The following is a 19,587-nucleotide window of genomic DNA, read 5'->3' as shown; positions in this document are numbered from 1 at the left end:
GTAAGTTCAGAGATCCTGGCTTCAAGCAAATATCCCTATTAACAGAAAATAGGTGAGGGGAAGAAAAACAAAGAAATAAGGGAAGAAAATTACTTATAAACACGTAAGTTTTGGGGGAAGTAGGGAAAGGGAAAGAGGAATGACAACTTAGGTCCGGAAGAAATTATTGCTAGTACCAGGACAAGTGGGCAAGTGAAGTGCCCACCAATCCGCAGATTAATGAGCACATCCCCCTTTCTACACTTTGTATCCTGGAGCTAGGGTAGGGACAAGTCTAGCAGCCAGATGATGGTTCACTTTCCCTAACAAAACTAAACAAAAATGTAAAACACTTTTCTGTAATTAACTACTCTAATCTGTAGAGAAAGATAATCCCCGAATCAACATTTTACAAACCAAAGTTACAAAAGATCATATTTATATTCACCTGCTCATTCACTTATTTTTCTGAGCCCCTAATAAGTAAACGCCAAGGAAAGCAGACACAGCTCCCACCTTCACATAGTTGACAGTCTAGCATAGAAAATAAGATGTGCTAAAACACAAAAGCAAACACAAAAACAAAAACATTTCCAGATGGGAGATGTGAAATTTTTAAGTGTGAAAAATTATCTTGTACCAAGTTTTACATAAAACTGGGTTATACAATAAATCCCCAAGAAGGATGAGAAACAAGAAATGGGGGTGGGGGGTATGAAAAATACTAATGCTAATACAGCAACTAACAACACCAAAAGCGACTTTAAATATGTTATATAAATTTAATCTACCTAACAACCCCATGAGAGAAGTACAATTTTCCCTCATTTACTAAGAAGGAAAGTTGAAAGAGACTAAGAAGTCTGTTTAAGAGGCACAATTTTTATTTTATTTTATTTATTTATTTGAGACGGAGTTTCACTCTTGTTGCCTAGGCTGGAGTGCAATGGCGAGATCTTGGCTCACTGCAACCTCCGCCTCCCGGGTTAAGAGGCACAACTTCTAAGTGACAGAGGTGGGATTTGAATCTAGGCACCCTGATTCTTACCTCTATTTTGCCGCATATAATTATAACAATATTATTACTAACACAACAACGCCGCTGTAGATTGTAGATCCATAAGCTACATACTTTCATTCATTTTCTTTGAATACTCACATGTCTATAATTTACAAATGAAAACATTAAGACTCTTAAGACGTTAAGAAACGTTTCCAGGTTATACAAGTTACAAGAAGGTGGAGCCGGGATTCGAACTCAGATGGCTCAGATTCCGAAGGCTCTTTTCACGGCACCCCACACCCGAACTTGACTCCTTACCCTCAACCAAGCCAAGCCGTATCCCTCCTGGGAACAGCCGGCACCACCCACTCCAGCCTCGCGCCTCATAGACACACTTACTCGGGCGGCGTTCCACCGCCCGCACCCTCCCAGCTCTCCCCAGCACCCTCGCCCAGCCGGGCAAGGCTCTCACCAGGCGGGAGTCGTGGGACCCTCGCAATCTTGCTGGTGATCTCTGCAGTGAGCACCGCGAAGTCCTGCTCGTAACCTTCGAAGTCGGACGACATGGCGGCTCCGGAACGAGTAGCCCAGGCCAAAGCCTAGGTCAGGGAAGGGGCCTCGAGGGGCAGCGAGGGGCCCCGCGGCTTAGGAACCCCGGAAGGTGCCCCCGAGAGCAGAACGGAGAACCGGGGACAGCTCTCAACCCAGCCGCTTCCTGGTTGTTCGTCGCAATCTCGGTTCTCCGGAAATTGGGTTGCGTGCGTGCTTTATTTTCCGCTCCGACTTTAAGATAAGTAAGTTCGCAAAGGAAAAGCGCCCCAATTAGTGCCTCCCCCCAAAAAAGCGTATGAAAATATGCAGGTTCTGAGGGATCATTAGAAGCGTTTTTTTCCCCCCTTCGTGTTCTGGGAATCGGCTCCGGATCCACACGGTACAAGGCACAGGAGCTTGCTTCCGGAGGGAGGTTTGAGGCGGCGAACCTCCGGAAGTGACAGTAACAGAGACTGCGCAGGGGGCCTGAGCGGGAGAGTCCTGGCGAGGGCGCTGGCCGAGAGGTGCTCGGCTTGTAGCAGGTCCCGCACTCCAGCCTCTCGCTGCCAGGGTTTGCTCTCTGCTTGTCCTGGGCTGAGGTGCCCATGACGGAGTCATCCAAGGAGGAAAAAATCTGTTCCGGGTGAGCCCAGGCCGCCCCGGATATGCGATGGCTGAGGAGCAGACACCAGGGACCACACTGAGGTGGGAGTCAAGGCAGGGAATATAAGCACGATTTTGGTGGTCTTTGTCCCACCAGAGTGGGAGCAGGCTCTCCTGAATGTTGAGACCAACCTGGCTTACCAGGATATTTCTTCCTTGGGTGAGGATTTATTTCTAAGCCCTCTGCTCCATGACTCGGGCGGGAAACTGAGGGACAAGTCAACAGCGTCTGCTGCGTGGTAGTCTGTATTATCCATGTAGCTCAGATCCTCTTCCAGATCTTCAGATCCAGTCCAGGCAGAGATGCCCTTCCACAAATCTCTCCGGAGCTCGCCGCCCTGCCTTCCTTTTCCCTCGCTCCTGGAGGCACTTCCTCTTCTTTCTTCCCTCGAATCTTCTAATTCAGGTTCTTCTCATATACTCTTCTGGTCATAATTTCACACACACCACACACACTCTCGCTCTATCTCCTCCCTTCCTTTCCTTGCATGCTCTCTTTGCTTTCACTGTCGCTCCTTTACTTTTGGGCCAAATTGACTGTTCTCTTGATGTTTGGGTGGCGGGGTGGAGGAGACTGCAGGCAAATGGCATAGACCATGTCTGACTCACACTTGGCTTAATTCAAGACTTCATAAGAGGCAGCTTAGAATTTCATAAAGGGAGTTCGTTGACTTGCCTTCTATTCTGGTTCACCTGTTACTTGTGACCTTGGTCTAATCACTCAGCCTGTCTAAGACAATTTCTGTTCTATGAAGAAGGAAACTGAATTAGATCAACTCTAAGGTCCTAAAATTCTTTGTCTTCTCAAACTATTCACTAAGCGTTGGATGGTGACAGTCCCCTGACAAGCGGAGAAGGAATAAAAACAACTATTTTGGAATCGTGTATCCAGTTTGCATGCCATTCAAACTTGTACCATATTTTGGATAAGTCAAAAGTAGTTCTTTTTGACAATTGACAAGATATACATCCCAAAGTGTAGTGCACTTGTGAGATGCTGTTGTGTAGGTGTTTATTGTAGTTAACAAGTATGGTATGCAATAAAGGTTTTGTTTTGTTTTGTTTTAACTGAACTTTCCCATTTTGTTTTCTTTAGGTTGGGTTTCAGACCAAGATACTGGATTCTCCTAGTTAAGATAAAGAGCTTTGGGTGCCTGACAGTGAAAATGGTGTAATCTGCGTTAACAGTTCACAGCTTGAAGGCATGACAGTTAAAGAACACACATGGACTTGTGGCACATGGAAATGTGCGCACAGAAAAAGGAAATCTATAATTCTTTAAAAGTAGGAAGGCATTCTTCCTTGCCAAAATGGGTACATTCTGTTCGGTTATCAAGTTTGAAAATCTACAAGAATTAAAGAGACTGTGTCACTGGGGTCCCATCATAGCCCTTGGTGTTATAGCAATATGTTCTACAATGGCCATGATTGACTCTGTGTTGTGGTATTGGCCCTTACATACAACTGGAGGAAGTGTGAATTTCATCATGTTGATAAATTGGACTGTCATGATTCTTTATAATTACTTCAATGCCATGTTTGTCGGTCCGGGCTTTGTCCCTCTGGGGTGGAAACCGGTAAGAAAGATTCTGTAAGACAATGAACTTTAATGATAATCGTATATTTGGTTTTTGCCTTATCTACTAACCAATAATACCAAACACAGCCTACTGTTTGTCCTCATAGAGACTAAGTATATTACTCTAATCACTGATCATTTAGGCTCGGAGACTTTATTTCATATCTGTTTGAACACATTGATCCAAAATAGCATTTTCCAAAGCAATTTTATTGAATATTTGCTCTGCATTAAAAAAAAAGATGGAGGTGGGGTGGAGGTGGGATAGGTTCATGGTCAAAAGTTTAGGAAACATCACATGTCATACACAGTGAGGTTTGGCTGTAGTACCTTTTTTCATGTAATACATTAACATCCCTTAGAACTGACAAAAAACACTTTAGAAACTGCTGGTTTAAATCATAAAGTTTTAAAATCATTGCACTGAAAATATAACATTGGGAAGTATAGTCCAAATCCATTTATAGCTTAAAAACTACTGGGAAATTTATGCTTATGAATGTCAATGTTTCCTGCTAAGGGACCACACCTGATGGCTTGTCAGAAAGGCAGAATCTTGGGCTCCACTTCAGACATACTGAAGCAGAATCTTTATTTTAATAAAGTGCCCAGGTGATGCTTAGGTATATTAAAGTTCGGGAAGCACTGGTGTATATCATGTGCTATGTACTATTCAAAATGAGTACAGAGGAGGGTAAGATGCAATTTGAACTCTGAAAGAGCTTATAACCTAAGCAAGAAACAAACGCACTTGTGCAAATCACTAAACTATAAAGTAGAACGTGATGGGTGCTGTTAAAGTTAGAAGAATTGAACATTGTTAGTTGGGGACCTGAGGGAGGAGTGGGAATTTCCAAAGGAGATGGGGAAGAGGGCATTTCAGGTTGAAAGAATGGTGGAACCACATATTCAGAAACAGTAGACAGCCCTGTGTGACTGGGGAAAAGATTATGTAGGGCAGAGACAGCTGAAACAAAGGCAGATCGTGACAGTCTTAAATACATGAGAAATTGTAGACCATAGAAAGTTTTAGGGGTTTTCAGGCAGAGTCTGACACAGTCAGAGTTGTATTATAGGAATATTATTTTGACAATACACGGTTTGTGCTGAAGAAAAACTACAGTAAAGGAAACTAGTTAGGAAGTGATTAAAATGGCCCAAGAAAGGGGTGGTGACGGGTAATGTCAAGGAGGGAGCAGATTTCAGTAAGAGTATCAACTCACGCTTAACTCCTCGCTCTAAAATACCTGCTAAGTTGTCAGCTACCTTTTTCTGAACTCCTGAATCCACTAAGATTTGGGGTAAGTAGAACCAACTAGTGACACTGAATTTAGGTGGAGCACAAGGAAGAAAAATTTAAAAGGACTTCTGGGTAATTGGGAAAGTGATGCTGCTCTTACCAGAAAACTTATTTAAAAATATTTTAGCTCAAATAAGAGGACTGGAAATGCAAGTTAAGATTCTCTCCTTCCCCTACTGCCCATAAAAGAAAATCATACCGTAGGAATCATACTTATATTCACGTATCTGATGATGCATTTTTGTTTCTGTTTTGCTGCCAAGGAGATTTCTCAGGATACCATGTATCTCCAGTATTGTAAAGTCTGCCAAGCATACAAGGCACCACGTTCACATCACTGCAGAAAGTGTAACAGGTACCTGTCTTTCTTGCTGTTCAGCGAGGACTGATCAACTAATTACTGATGTTTTCATTGTTGCTTATACTACATTAGTGCTACTTCTATTCACTGCAAGGTTACCATATTATAAACAATATTGTCAGAATACTTGTGTCCATAATCGCCATTTTATACTTAAATTATCTAGATAATAAATAGATTTAATTCTTCTTTGTTACAAGTGAAAAGATTTTCCAGAAAAATACAGATTTACTTTGCCTCTTGTCCTACAAGAACAAGGGAAAAAGTTATACCTTAAGTTTGTTTCCATATATCAAGATTAATTGTGTTAGTCAGCTGCCATCTGGACTAACTTTAGAATTGTTCTGAGTCTAAATTATAAGGGAGATCTGCTTTTCCCATTACTTATTGACAAACATTTACACTTTATACAAATCTAATAATCCAGGTGCCTATTATCACAAATGTTTTAATATCAAAAACTTAGAAGAAAACTGACTATTAAAAATATGAAATAACCTGTGACCTTTTTTAATGAACAGCTATAATCACTGATTAGTAAGAAATTTAGAGAACCGTTGAAAGCAAATAAAGTTTTGTTTCAGGCCAAAACATTGTCTTCTATCAACAGTAAGGAACAGATGCACGGCAAGACTTTGTTTATTATACCATATCTTATATTCTGGAGTTAGCTTGCTTAGCTCAGAGATCCATTAACTAAAGGATACTATGAGAACAGGAAGGAAGTTACATGTGTCTATTTGAGCCCATTAACCCCACTGGAGGTTTATAAGGGATTTGTTGAGTCTCTGTTGTAGGTCACTTGGGTCACTGCACTTACAAACTAGAAGAAAACCAGGAACCATGCTCATTTCTTTATAATGAGCATTATAAAGAGACCCTCTTTCAGTGGGTCTCCTGACGTCTTTAAACAAATACTTGTAGCTGACATCTTTTCCTCAGAAGCTGTTAGAAAGCCTGCCCTTTCCTGTGCTGTTTAGAATTTAAAAGGAGTCACTGTTCATAATTGTTTAAAAGCTCATAAAGATTTTTCTTTCTGTTCCATGAAGTATAATTCTCTCGTAGCTCATGGACATGCTGGATTCCTATTTGCTTGATCTTTTGAAGACCAAAGTTATTTAAAGTAGACAGGATTTTCTGCCTCATGTTTTATGTAAATTTTTCTTGTTAGATGTGTGATGAAGATGGACCATCACTGTCCTTGGATCAACAACTGTTGTGGTTACCAAAATCATGCTTCGTTCACACTGTTTCTCCTTTTAGCACCACTGGGTTGTATCCATGCTGCTTTCATTTTTGTGATGACTATGTACACACAGCTTTATCATCGGGTAAGTGAAAATGAAAATGTTTTGTTATAAAATCATCCATGCAAGATTAAATGGTAGTTATCAACATTTAAGAGGTTCCTTTTGGAAATATGCTTTCTGTGATTTAGTTGGAGAAATAGAACTTTGTTTTACTGGTATATGGGTTCCTTTTTAGAAAGCATTAAAACTTAAATTTTAAGATGAGGAAAGATTATTTGTTCTGAAAACTTACATGCTGTAGTTGAAGCTGATAAATATTTTAGTACTATATATGTAATTTGTTAGACTTCAAACTTAATAGTTATGGAAAGAAAAGAAGAAAAAAAGACAACACTAGTGCTTCCTACTTCCATCCCATTCATGTGGCAAGTTGTAGTTCTTTGTTCATTTCTGATTCTAGTGCCCTGGAAGGTGGCTCATGGAGCAGATGCACACCATAAAATATAAACAGATTAAACCAGCAAGAGATCAAGTTGATTTATGGGCAAGTAGTCATGAGATAAAGTTCAAGGGACACAAACCTCCCTAAACAGGCCTTGAAAGTAAACGAGAGACACACACCTGATGGGACTGCCAAACTGGAGAGTCTGTCCTTTGGGGAGGGGACAGCCCATATTTGATCTGCTAGCTTGTGGTGTTTGGAAATTCTAGCCCAGAAAAATCTGAAAATCTGGATTTTTATGTGAAATCTCTTGATTTTTAAATGTTGGCACCTAATTCTGAATGTTGAAACATTATGCAGGCCAGGCCGCACACATCTGTGGCCATATTTGGCCTGCATTTTATCAGTTCTTCATCACCGTTTGTAAAACATGAGGGAAGAAACAACTGAATCCTAAGCAGCACTTGTCACTGTGGAAGAATACTGCGATGTAGAATAGCAAGAGAAGAGAAAAGACATAGTTCTGGTTTAGATTAGTGTCTAGTGTTGTTTATGTATGTTAATGTTGGTAAGGTCTCCTTGACACTTTCTGAGGAAACAACAACAACAAAAAGTAACATTTGAGAAAACTAAGAATGATATCCTGCACATCGGTCCGAGCTCATTACTATATTAATTAAAAATAGCTGGCCCGGCTCAGTGGCTCACGCCTGTAATCCTAGCACTTTGGGAGGCTGAGGCGGTGTGGGTCACAAGGTCAGGAGTTCAAGACCAGCCTGGCCAATCTGGTGACACCTGTCTCTACTAAAAATATAAAAAATAAGCCGGGTGTGATGGCACATGCCTGTAGTCCCAGCTACACGGGAGGCTGAGGCAGGAGAATTGCTTGAACCTGGGAGGTGGAGGTTGCAGTGAGTCGAGATCGTGCCACTGCACTCCAGCCTGGGCGACAGAGTGAGACTCCGTCTCAAATAAATAAATAAATAATAAATAAAATAAAATAAAAATAGCTGTGTTTGCGTTGGCCACAGGGCCATGTTGTCATCTCTTTGATCGAGTTGTTTTACATGTCACAGTAGAGTCTGACCAGTTACCATAACCAAACATTTTGTGTGTGTGCTATTGTTGCTGCGATAGCTCTCCTTTGGGTGGAACACAGTGAAGATCGACATGAGTGCAGCCCGGAGAGATCCTCTTCCAATTGTTCCATTTGGATTAGCTGCATTTGCTACCACCTTGTTTGCCTTGGGATTAGCTTTAGGAACAACCATAGCTGTTGGGATGTTGTTTTTTATCCAGGTAAGCATCTCAATTACCTCGATTCAAAAGTGTCAAGTTGTTGGGACTGATTGCACAAGAAAGAGATAAAGCCTGTATTTAAGTGTCCAGTATGAAATGGAAATTATTTTTGCTTATTTCATTTAGGTAACTAATCTCCTTTGTATTCGTCAGATAATTTTGATTTAATTTTGCCAGAATTTCTAGGTATTGATTTAGTTTTTAAAATGCTAACTTCAAGTTAGGTAAGTTCTGGAGCACTTCAGAATTGAGAGAGCTCTTCTCACCTGTACAGTCTCTCTTGCTCTTCACATCCACCCCAATAGAGGAGTCTTACTGTTTTCCCTTCCTGACAGGTGATTAATTCATTGATTCTCAAAAAGGTTAAGTGACTTACCCAATGTCACCCATTCATGTACTTGGTAAACACTAATGTTATTCTATAATAGTATATATTTAATAATAGTAATCATAATATAGCTAACATTTATTGAGCACTTATTATGTGTAAGGCACTGTTTTAGGCACTTTACATGTATTAGCTCATTTAATCTCCATAACAGCCCTATGATAAAGATGCTATTTAAAGCCTACTCTGATGAATCACTTTGCTAATTTCTAAGGCTGCAAAAATGATAATGAAGAGGTAGCTGCCCTTAGGAACTGACAGTTAATATTAAACAGTTAACTAATACAGGGCCATATGTACATCATAGATTTATGTGCACAGTGCTATGAGAACACAGAGGAGGAGGACCTGGCTCTGAAGGGACCAAAAACCATTCTTTTTTTTTTTTTTTTTTAGACGGAGTCTCACTCTGTCGCCCAGGCTAGAGAACAATGGCGTGAACTCAGCTCACTGCAACCTCTGCCTTCCGGGTTTAAGCAGTTCCCTGCCTCAGCCTGCCAAGTAGCTGGGATTACAGGTGCCTGCCACCACACCCGGTTAATTTTTGTGTTTTTAGTGGAGACGGGGTTTCACCATCTTGGCCAGGCTGGTCTTGAACTCCTGACCTTGTGATCCACCCGCCTCAGCCTCCCAAAGTGCTGGGATTACAGGTGTGAGCCACTGCGCCCGGCCCAAAAACCATTCTTACGACTTATTGCATTCACGTAATTCATTCATTCATTCATTGAAGGCCTACTGTGGGCCAGGTATTATGCTAGGCCCTTGGAATATGATGAGGACTCCTGGGCCAAGGCTGTTTATTTTTTTGTTGTTGTTTGTTTGTTTGTTTGTGACAGAGCCTGGCTCTGTTGGCCCAGGCTGGAGTGCAATGGCACGATCTCGGCTCATTGCAGCCTCCACCAAGGCTGTTTCTAACATACTACACTGTCTCTCTGAAGGCACAGCCAGACTTTAAGGGAACTCTTGGTTTTAAAATAATCTGGTTTTGTTTATACTTTATTATCGTCTACTAGCCTGGGACCAAATTCTTTGAAAAATTTTCCCCAATGCCTCTAATTTAGAATCATATTAGAAATAAACTAAGATCCTATAATATAAAAGCCTATATATGTGGAATCAGTCATATCTAGGAAAATCAAATAATAGAATAAAGACTGAATACATTCATTATTTTTAAGGCAAGTGAAATATTGAGGTTGACTGAAATGAGTCACTGTTACTTCTCATAAATAGATTAATCGTAAATTTAAAGTTAGTTAAAAATAGTGATAAAAGATTTTAATAGCAAATTATAAGTAAGCACTGATTAAATGGATTATATCAATGTTTTATTAAACCTTGCTCTGAAAATAGTACTTATGACATAAAGTTTGATTAACATACTAGATTCAGATTTGATTATGGATGGGTGTAATCATTGTTACGGAGAGGTACCGTGGTGCAGTAGTTAAGAACAAGGACTTCGGAGTTAGACGGATGACATGGTAATTGTGGTACTTAACCTCTGTTATCCTTGGTATCTTTGTCTATGGAATGGAGTAATAAAAGCTATCTCAGAGAATTATGAATATGATAATCTTAAAGGAACCAAGGTCGCATTATTAAATTTTACTATCATTTAATTTCCAGATGAAAATAATTCTCAGAAACAAAACTTCTATTGAGTCATGGATTGAAGAGAAGGTAAATTTTAATAATTGTTTCTTCAATATTAAAAAAGTATATTAATAAAGGACTGGTAAAGTCCTGAATATTAATAAAGTCTGTTATTAGACCGGATTAACGAAAAGTGCCTAAAAGTGAAAACATGGCTGCCAAATGGCTACCGTAAGTCATTTGCATGCCACATAAAAGGTGAATATAGGAAACATTTTTGTTCATTCTGTAACTCCCACAGAAAGGTGCTTCTCATACACCCTGAGTGGTCGCAGAGGCCTAAGCCACACGTCAAACCATCTGTTCGTTGTCTCTTAGACTAGAGGAGAAAGCAGCCCATTTGGAAAGGAGCTTCCACCCTACCAAACTGCCATCAGGTTTTTCTCAGTGTTTTAGACATTCAATGAAGCTCCTAACATTTTGCTTGTCACAGACCTCACAACGTCCAATACTTCATACTGTCCATTGTGATTCTAGCGTGAAACACAAATCTGACTACCCTGCTCTGTGTTTAAAACTTCTCAGAGCCTCACCATTCCTGTGGCAGGGGTTGAAACCCAAATACCTGCAGGGTCTGGGCAGATAACGTCCATGAAGGGGAGCAAGCCTGTATACCAAAGAATTGCCTGGCAGACCAAGCTGATTGTTGCCACAGGGGAATATTCACAATTTCCAAATTACAAAATAGGGAGAAGAATAGCATCGTTTTATATCTTTACAAATCTCTTTAGTATCTTTGACTTAAGAGAAGATGGTTGGATTCTCACTTCTGCATTCAGTCTGTTGAGATATGTTGCTTCGATTGAAGTATGTGAAGATCTAGCCTCACACAGATAAATAGGTAGAAAAGGATAGAATATTTTAATAGGCCTTTTACATGATAATAGTGGACGTTCTTCCATATTACATTGAAAACTTGACAAGTGATATTTCTTATCAATAAGATTTTTATACCTTTTTATTTTAAAACTCATCAGTCTATCTTGCTCTTTGAATGAATCTTTTACCAGTATGTGGTTTTATGTAACATCAGGCATTGGTCATTTGGCAAATACTAGTTTACTGTGTTATGTAGATTTTCCAAACGTTAAACACCTTTCATTATACAATATCCCAAAATTGCATTCACGTATATCAATATATCATTTTTATGAGAAAAAATCCTTAAGTATTGGAAAGCTGTCAGGCTCACAGTGGTAGATACAAGGTTTTTTTTTTTTTTTTGTAATTCTAGTATACATTTGAAAGCCTTAATTTTTTACTATCAACCCATACTGTCAGTCATTTCCCTTGAAGTGACTGCCTGACTGTTCGTTTTTGAGAAAATGTTCACCAAGTCCTGAAGTCTGAATAACCTTAGTTTGCTATATTACTCATTCTTTCAAATAAAAATAGTGTTACATTAAAAAAGCTGGCTCTACAGCTTTTGTTAGCTTACAGCTTAACAACTATTTTCCTTGAGATGATCATTCTACTTGGGCACGCTTTATGTATACTTCTCATTTTGTCACACAGACTGTTAAAAATAAAGGACATCTCCTTGAGAATTGAGATTTAATATTTAAAAACAGTTTTTACTGCTTCATCAAGGACATTCTTACATGGAATTGCTCATAATGACTACCAACACAGTTTGGTGCCACTGCCTTGGTTTTTGCTAAGATGCCAACAGTTTTATTCACCATTGCAAATGTCAACGCAACAAAAAGACAAATAACATTTCAGTATTATTATGAAAATAGCTTGGCCTTGCTGACCAGCAAGAAAAAGTCCTGAATACTCAAAGTGATCTATAAAGCATGCTTTGAGAACCACTGATGTACAGGTTGAAGTCTGAGCTTCTTAGCTTCTACATAAGTAAGAACTTTTATGACTTTTTTTGTTTTCTGGCGACGGAGTCTCACTCTGTTGCCCAGGCTGGAGTGCAGTGGCACAGTCTTGGCTCGCTGCAACCTCACCTCCTGGGTTCAAGTGATTCTCCTGCCTTAGCCTCCCAAGTAGCTGGGATTACAAGGTGTATGCCACCATGCCCAGCTAAGTTTTGTATTTTTAGTAGAGACAGGCTTTCACCATGTTGGCCAGGCTGGTCTCAAACTCCTGACCTCAAGTAATCCACCCGCCTTGGCCTCCCAAAGTGCTGGGATTACAGGCATGAGCCACTGCACCTGGCGGACTTCTTTTTATCTACTTCTCCAGCCTCATTTCCTACCCTTCTCTACCCTGTCTCACACTTGATACTAAATTACTCATAGTTTGTACATCTTACGCTTCTGTATCCTTGCACATATTGTTCCCTCTGCCTAGAACGCTCTTCCCTCTCTTTTTGCCTGATTTCTTGCTTCTCAAGACTTAGTTAAGGTGTTGTTTCTCCCAAGGACCCTTCCTGGATACTCCCTAGACTTAGCTAAGTACTTTTTGTTTCCTTTGTTCCCTTTTCCCATAGCATCTACCACACCCCTTCATCACCTTTTAACACACAATATTGATAGAATCCTAACTTCATTGAGTGTTTCTGTTAGGCAAAGACATGTCTTAGTCATTTTATAAATTACTCTTATATTTACCAGTTTTTCTTTGTAAATAGCCTAGAACTCTTTTCTTTGAAATTCAGTCCATTTTGAAGACTCTGAAGCTTTGTTTATAAAAAAGAAAATGAAATTATTCTTTACTTTCTGGGGAGGATGGATTTATATAACTTAATAGATTCATATGCATTATAGCTTAATAATTATTTTAGTAAATAGTTAATTTTAATATCACTCAACAAATAATTGCAACATTTTCCATAAAACATTGTCCCCTGATAATCAAATATTTCAAAGTATCATTTCTAATAAGCATAATAAATATATTGACATTAGATTAACATTTTTTTTTTTGTTTTTGCGGATGACCAAGGCTGCTTATAAACCGCCATGCTACATTTAGAAATTACCTCAGATGAGATTGAGTATGCTGAATGGTATGGCCATAGACTAGAAATTATTTCAGAACGGGCACTTTATTGCTGAGTAAAAAATTCAAACAAATGACCATATTAAATTTATAGGAAATGTATAGAAATTACCAGACACTATATACAACAAATTTGAAGGGGTTTGTACACTTATTATTAAAATAAATAATGTATCTTTGTACCACTAGGTGTCAGTGGAACTTAAGAAATCCAAAGCCAATTTATTTCCTTAAGTTAAAGCTAACAATTTAAATGCCTGGAATATAATTTATGCAAACTGAATAGTTATGTACATGCATAACATGTACATATGAATGCATATATAAATGAGTTATGTATACATGTGTGATAGTATAAAAAGAGAAAGAAGATCTCCTGTATATATCTGCTGGCTTTAAAAAATGTTTTTCATAAAACAACTCTCCTATTACACCTTTCCTGGCCATTCCCATGGGCATCACTGCCACCCAAGATACAACTGTTACCCTCTGATACAACTGTTACATTCTGGTGCACCCCACAGAACAGTTCTATCTTGAATAAAACAGTTCCATCCTGAATAAACCCTTATCTTTCTCCTGAATCTGTTTATCTGCATCCCTTCTATGTACTTGAATTGTTTTGTATTGCTGAACAACTAGGAGCATTGAGGACTTTTTATGTATGAGATAAAGTTAGCTAACTCTTTTAATAAGCCTTTATGAGTGCTTATTCCTAAAGAAACCCTGTCAGATATTTCCTAGGTAATCATATACAAGGTTGGTGTTCTATATCAAGTTCTTCCTGTATTGTGATGAAGTTGTCTGTTGCTTCCGTGTACACTAATATTACAGCGAGGAGGAAGTATTTTTATGAATGCTAGAAACTTGAGAAATAAGTGTTCTCAATAACATATTACTGCAGGCCACTTAGACAGAGGCACCTGCCATCTTATATCTTTGTTACCCACAGGCTAAAGATCGAATTCAGTATTATCAACTAGATGAAGTCTTTGTTTTTCCATATGATATGGGAAGTAGATGGAGGAACTTTAAACAGGTATTTACGTGGTCAGGGGTCCCTGAAGGAGATGGACTTGAGTGGCCAGTAAGAGAAGGCTGTCACCAATACAGCTTAACAGTGAGTATTTTTGTTCAAATAGCCCTTCCTTTTTGCCTCACCTTCTTTCCCTTAACTCCCCCTCAAGTGACATTTTGTAGTAAAATAAGTAATATGAATGTTCTCACTATGTCAAAATGCATCTAATAATTCTAAAGCACTCCTTGTATCATGTCTCTCCCTTTATTTCAATATCTCCTTAACTCTCTATACCTGTGAGATAAAGTCCTGATCCCTTAACATAGTTTTATGAAATCTGGCCAAAAATTACCTTCCAACTTACAGTAGCATATGAATTCCTTATACATTCCTGTCACCCAACTTTGCCCACAATTTTTTCCATCTTATATGACCTCCACTCTATCTAAAATTATTAAGACTCGTTCCAGTCTTACCTCTTCCATAAAGTCTAACCTACCCCCGTAGACTCATCTGAATGTGACATTTAATCACATACTACTCTATGGTAGCTCATGAAGTCTCATATTTTTATTTAATTCTGGTTTCTTATATCTGTAACTTCATAAGATTCTAGGACAGAGATCATGAGTTATCTTTATTTCTCCTATTATATCTAATATAGTGCTATTTAATAGTAGCTATGTCAAGTTATAATGATGAATTTTATTCATTCATTCAACTTCATTTTTAAATGTTCTTCATTATTCATTTGTAGTTTGTCTGCCATGTCTCTACAGAATCAGTGAATCTCAGTGTTTTCACCTGAGAAGCTTCATGAGGGCGGAGAATATACTCCCTGATCCCTGGGCCACAGTAAGCACTCTAGGAATATACACAGATGAGGACATTAGAGAGTGAATAGCGAGAAGAAAACCTCACTCTCAGCCTCTGGTTCTTAGCATAGGGCCTTTTTTTCCATGCTAAAACAACCTGTGGCCTTTAAATTATCAGCAACTTGAAATGCTGGAAAATTGGGGTTTTGCCATATCACTCTGACAGTTGATGAGGAAAGGCGATTTTTCAACATTGAGACAAGAGACTTCATTTTTTTCTTTTTATTTCTTCCAAACAGATAGAACAGTTGAAACAAAAAGCAGATAAGAGAGTCAGAAGTGTAAGTACTTCTTTTGCAGTGGTAATTTTTTTTTCTTTTGTTAGGCTCTGTACTTCCATACAGTTTTTTTAATTGACTGACTAGAAACCAATTGTTGGCCTTTATTAAATAGTATTCCTTAATACATTTGTTGAAACTTGATGCAGTTAACTTTTGTTTTTATTTAAATAATTGGGACTAGAGGTTGGGAGGAATTTAGTCAATTTATATTGCCAACATAGGAAAATAATTATCCTCAATACAGCTCTTTAATGTGAAACCTATCCTTACAACTATGTTGTTGGATATGATGGCCACCAGCCACATGTGGCTGTTTTATTTAAATTTGTTAAAATTAAATCAATTTAAAAATTCAGTTTCTTGTTTGCATTCACTACATTGTAAGTGCTCACTCAGTAGCTACATGTGTCAAGTGCTGCTGCATTGGATACTACACGTACAGAACATTTCCATCATGGCAGAATGTTCTTAGCCCTGCTCTAACTCTAATTCTTAGCTATGGGCTTGAAAAGAGGAGTAAGAAAAGCCTTGAGAACAAGAAACATTAGTTGCCTCCCAGGGAACTAGGGGGATGGGGAACTGGGAGGTTCCCCTAGAAGGGGAACTAGAAGGCTTGTCACTGGATATTTTGGATCTCCCTTTAAAATTTGAAATTCAGACTTAAAACTCAGATATCATGGGTGAATATTTAAAGGTTTCTTCTGATCACTGATGGCAGGTTCGCTATAAAGTAATAGAAGATTATAGTGGTGCCTGCTGCCCTCTGAATAAAGGAATCAAAACCTTCTTCACAAGCCCCTGCACCGAAGAGCCTCGAATACAGCTGCAAAAAGGGGAATTCATTTTAGCCACAAGAGGTTTACGGTAAGTAATAGGAAGTACTGCATTTCTTCTTCAATGACAAAATTAATATCTAGCCTAAAAAATTAATTTTCATCTTTTAAATATTTCAGATACTGGTTATATGGAGACAAAATTCTTGATGATTCCTTTATAGAAGGTATGGAAATGGAAGGGCATGTTTAAAGGACAAGACTATTAGCAATAATTCCAAATTTTACAAGAATAACTTTTATAAACCAATCATGCCTAATGCATTAGGGGAACTGCATAGAAGGGTATATCACTAAGCAACAAAAGGAACTGCCTTATATATTTCTCTATAGCTCTTGTATTTTTCAGGTCTTTTTAATGATAGCTAACATTTGAGCTCATAACTATGCGACAAGTACTTGTATAAGTGCTACCCTTAAGGTGTAGAAGTCCCCAAAATACTTCGGAGGTAGGCACTATTATTTACATTTGATTGAGGGAACTGAAGCACAGAGAGGCAACTTGCCCATAGCTATGCACTGAAAATAGATGGAGCTAGGGCTTAACCCCAAGCAGTCTGACTCCAGATTCTATGCACCAAACCCCTGTACTATTTGCTCCCCCCACTTTGAGCATTTCTCTTAAGTTGTTATAAAAACCAGTAGATTGAAACTTTGTGTTTTTTTTTTTTCTTAAGTTTTATAATTGTTTCTTTTTAAAGTAAAGATTAGCTCGGGATGTTCTTTAAAAAATAGTTGGGGTTAATCATAAATTAACCTCTTATGACGGCCGTGATATAGAAATGTATATGTTAGGCCAGGTGTGGTGACTCATGCCTGTAATCCCAGGACTTTGGGAGACCAAGGCAGATGGATCACTTGAGGTCAGGAGTTCAAGATCAGCCTGGCCAACATGGTGAAACCCTATCTCTACTAAAAATACAAAAATTAGCAGGGCATGGTGGTGTGTGCCTGTAATCCCAGCTGCTCCAGAGGCTGAGGCCGGAGAATTGCTTGAACCCGGGAGGCGGAGGCTGCAGTAATCCGAGATCGTGCCACTGCACTACAGCCTAGGTGACAGAGCAAGACTCCATCTCAAAAAAAAAAAGAAAGAAATATATATGTTAGAAAAAGTCTAAAAAGGAAATTTACAAAGACTACAAGAAGATAGTTCCCTGGAAAAGACAGTGTGATGGTGTGCCAAAAACACCTTTCCTGGTCATACACATATAAGTAAACACCCATACCGAGTTCCCCCTGACTCTAGTTAGGAGCTGTCTTTAACCACATTAGTCCCTATTCTGGATCATCAAATTTGGGAAATACCTGTTCCTAGCTTATTGTGAACATTTAAAAATCTTATTTTTTTCCCCTTCAAACTGTGCTTATAATAGATAGCAATGGGGGGAATAAAAGTCTAACTACAAGCTTATTAATTTGAAGTAATAGGACTTACTGCTTTCAGTAATGTCACTGTCATCCATCAGACTATTTCACCTCAAGTTTCATTTTCTCCCTCAGGTGTTTCAAGAATAAGGGGATGGTTCCCTAGAAAATGTGTGGAAAAGTGTCCCTGTGATGCTGAAACAGATCAAGCCCCAGAGGGGGAGAAGAAAAATAGATAGCTGCTGTTAAAACAAAATTATCCTTTAAGTCTGCTTAATTACTTGAAAATTGTTCATATTACTAAAGAATTATGCAATGAGCCTACTCTGGTTAAGATGTTCTTTTCCTCAAAGGTGCCCTAGTGCCATGATTTAAATATTTTTATTACCATTTTGAAATGGAGAAGCCATTCTGCATATGCCTTTGAATTCCTGCCCCTCTTTACCACCTCTTCCTCCCCCTCAAAGGAAAAACATTTCATCCAAGTAAGTTAACGGCATTTTCTGTAGGATTTTCTTATGCACTGCACACTCTGGACCTCACCTGCAGATACAGTTCTCCCCTTGCCAGGAGCATCTGCATGTGGTACTTCTCTTTTCCCTCAGTTGATGTTTCTTATATGATATTCTAGATACTATAGAACTCAATTTGTCAGATTCAGTATAAGCTCAGATTTTGTTACCTGTCTTTTAATAATGCAGATTTTGTCAAATCAAATAAAGATCAATGGATGTTGGGTATAATCAGTTTTTACTTAAAGCATTTTTCTTTTTGCTGACCAAAAAGGTTCATCTTAGTTCCTTATGGAAAAACTGCTCTGCTGCCCTGTGGACAACTGGCATCTTAAAACATGGCTTAAGACATGACACACTTGCTTCAAGATATTAACCCTATTAATGAGATATTGCGGTCATAGTGATGGCAGTGGATGGCAGCGGTGGCCTGAGGGGGGTTGAGGGGGAGCCGTGATAGGCAGGAGCCAAGCGTAGCTACAGCTGTCCAGCCGTGGCTGCGGACCCGGGCATCCTTGTGCTCTAGGGGGCCGAGGGGAACCCCCCCCCCCCCGCCCCAACCAACTGCTTGGCCTCTTCCTGCTCCTGGCACTCGCTCTGGAGCAAAGGTGAGGCCAAGCCCGGGTGCTGTGAGGACCTGGCCAGGTGTACGTGAGCTCTGAGTGGTGCTGACACCAGCGCCCTGCCGCCTAGGCCCCCTCTGGACTTTGGGCTGCCAGCCACAGAGGATTCCAGCTGGGGAAGCAACACCCCAAGGATCCCGTGGCAGTAGTGTTCTAGACTTTAAACATAGTGATATCAAACTACTCATGTACCCTTGAGTAAAAAGCTGAAGCTTGTGTGAGTGGTAGGATCCAAGCTGGTGGGCTTGGATGCTTAAATTGGGCTTGTCTAAACATAACAGTGGAATCACAGAAGGAAAGAGAAAGCCTATTTCTCTGGACTTCAGAAACCTTTCCAAGGCAGGGAATGTGAAGCTTTGGGGGCCAGGCCTGTAATCGTTGAGGATAAGGGAAGAGCACTTGGGAATTCAGCAGTGAACAGACAGGTAAAATATATGTAAGATGGAGTCATGTTACTGTGAAGCAGGAAGGTAGGACAGTCTTGAGTTGGCATTTGAAGCAGATGAGGGGACAAGTCATGTGCTTTGGGATATTTGCATTTTAGAGACAGCAGCAAGAACAAAAAACAGGCTGGACCTGTGTCTGACACGTTTGAGAAACAGGAAGGTAACTAGTGAGGTTCAGCTGGAATGCGTGAGGGGAGAATAGGAAAGGAAGTGAAGGCGAGAAAGTTA

General features: G+C 39.4%; 2 protein-coding genes across 24 annotated transcripts in view; one reads left to right on the top strand and one right to left on the bottom strand.

The window, feature by feature from the left end:
* The window catches only part of VTI1A (vesicle transport through interaction with t-SNAREs 1A), a 441,715-nt gene extending 439,989 nt beyond the window's left edge, over positions 1 to 1,726 (bottom strand). For 16 of the 17 annotated variants that reach the window (XM_063781189.1, XM_063781188.1, XM_054659897.2 and 13 more), the window contains exon 1: positions 1,455 to 1,593. In XM_063781189.1, coding sequence (XP_063637259.1) covers positions 1,455 to 1,548 — 94 coding nt within the window. In that variant the 5' untranslated portion in view covers positions 1,549 to 1,593. Of the gene's footprint in view, positions 1 to 1,454 lie in introns of all 17 variants that reach the window. The other variant, XM_001147118.8, reaches the window with a different exon arrangement.
* ZDHHC6 (zinc finger DHHC-type palmitoyltransferase 6) lies at positions 1,656 to 18,521 on the top strand. 7 transcript variants are annotated; one of them, XM_063781187.1, is made up of 11 exons: positions 1,656 to 1,776; positions 3,273 to 3,753; positions 5,319 to 5,410; positions 6,680 to 6,747; positions 8,246 to 8,407; positions 10,425 to 10,478; positions 14,359 to 14,526; positions 15,539 to 15,580; positions 16,299 to 16,444; positions 16,534 to 16,580; positions 17,914 to 18,521. In XM_063781187.1, the coding sequence occupies exons 2-11, from the start codon at positions 3,707 to 3,709 to the stop codon at positions 18,015 to 18,017; spliced, it is 930 nt and encodes a 309-aa protein (XP_063637257.1). In that variant the 5' UTR covers positions 1,656 to 1,776; positions 3,273 to 3,706; the 3' UTR covers positions 18,018 to 18,521. The 7 variants fall into 7 exon arrangements, 6 of the variants coding, with proteins under 6 accessions (XP_063637257.1, XP_009457528.1, XP_001147499.1 ...); XM_009459253.5 differs by having other exon boundaries at positions 6,588 to 6,747; XM_001147499.6 differs by lacking the exon at positions 1,656 to 1,776 and adding an exon at positions 1,940 to 2,218 and having other exon boundaries at positions 6,588 to 6,747.
* The last annotated feature ends 1,066 nt before the right edge of the window (positions 18,522 to 19,587 follow it).

This window comes from Pan troglodytes, chromosome 8 (genome assembly GCF_028858775.2).
Source record: "Pan troglodytes isolate AG18354 chromosome 8, NHGRI_mPanTro3-v2.0_pri, whole genome shotgun sequence".
Taxonomy (NCBI): domain Eukaryota; kingdom Metazoa; phylum Chordata; class Mammalia; order Primates; family Hominidae; genus Pan; species Pan troglodytes.
This window is presented reverse-complemented; position numbering and strand designations above follow the sequence as displayed.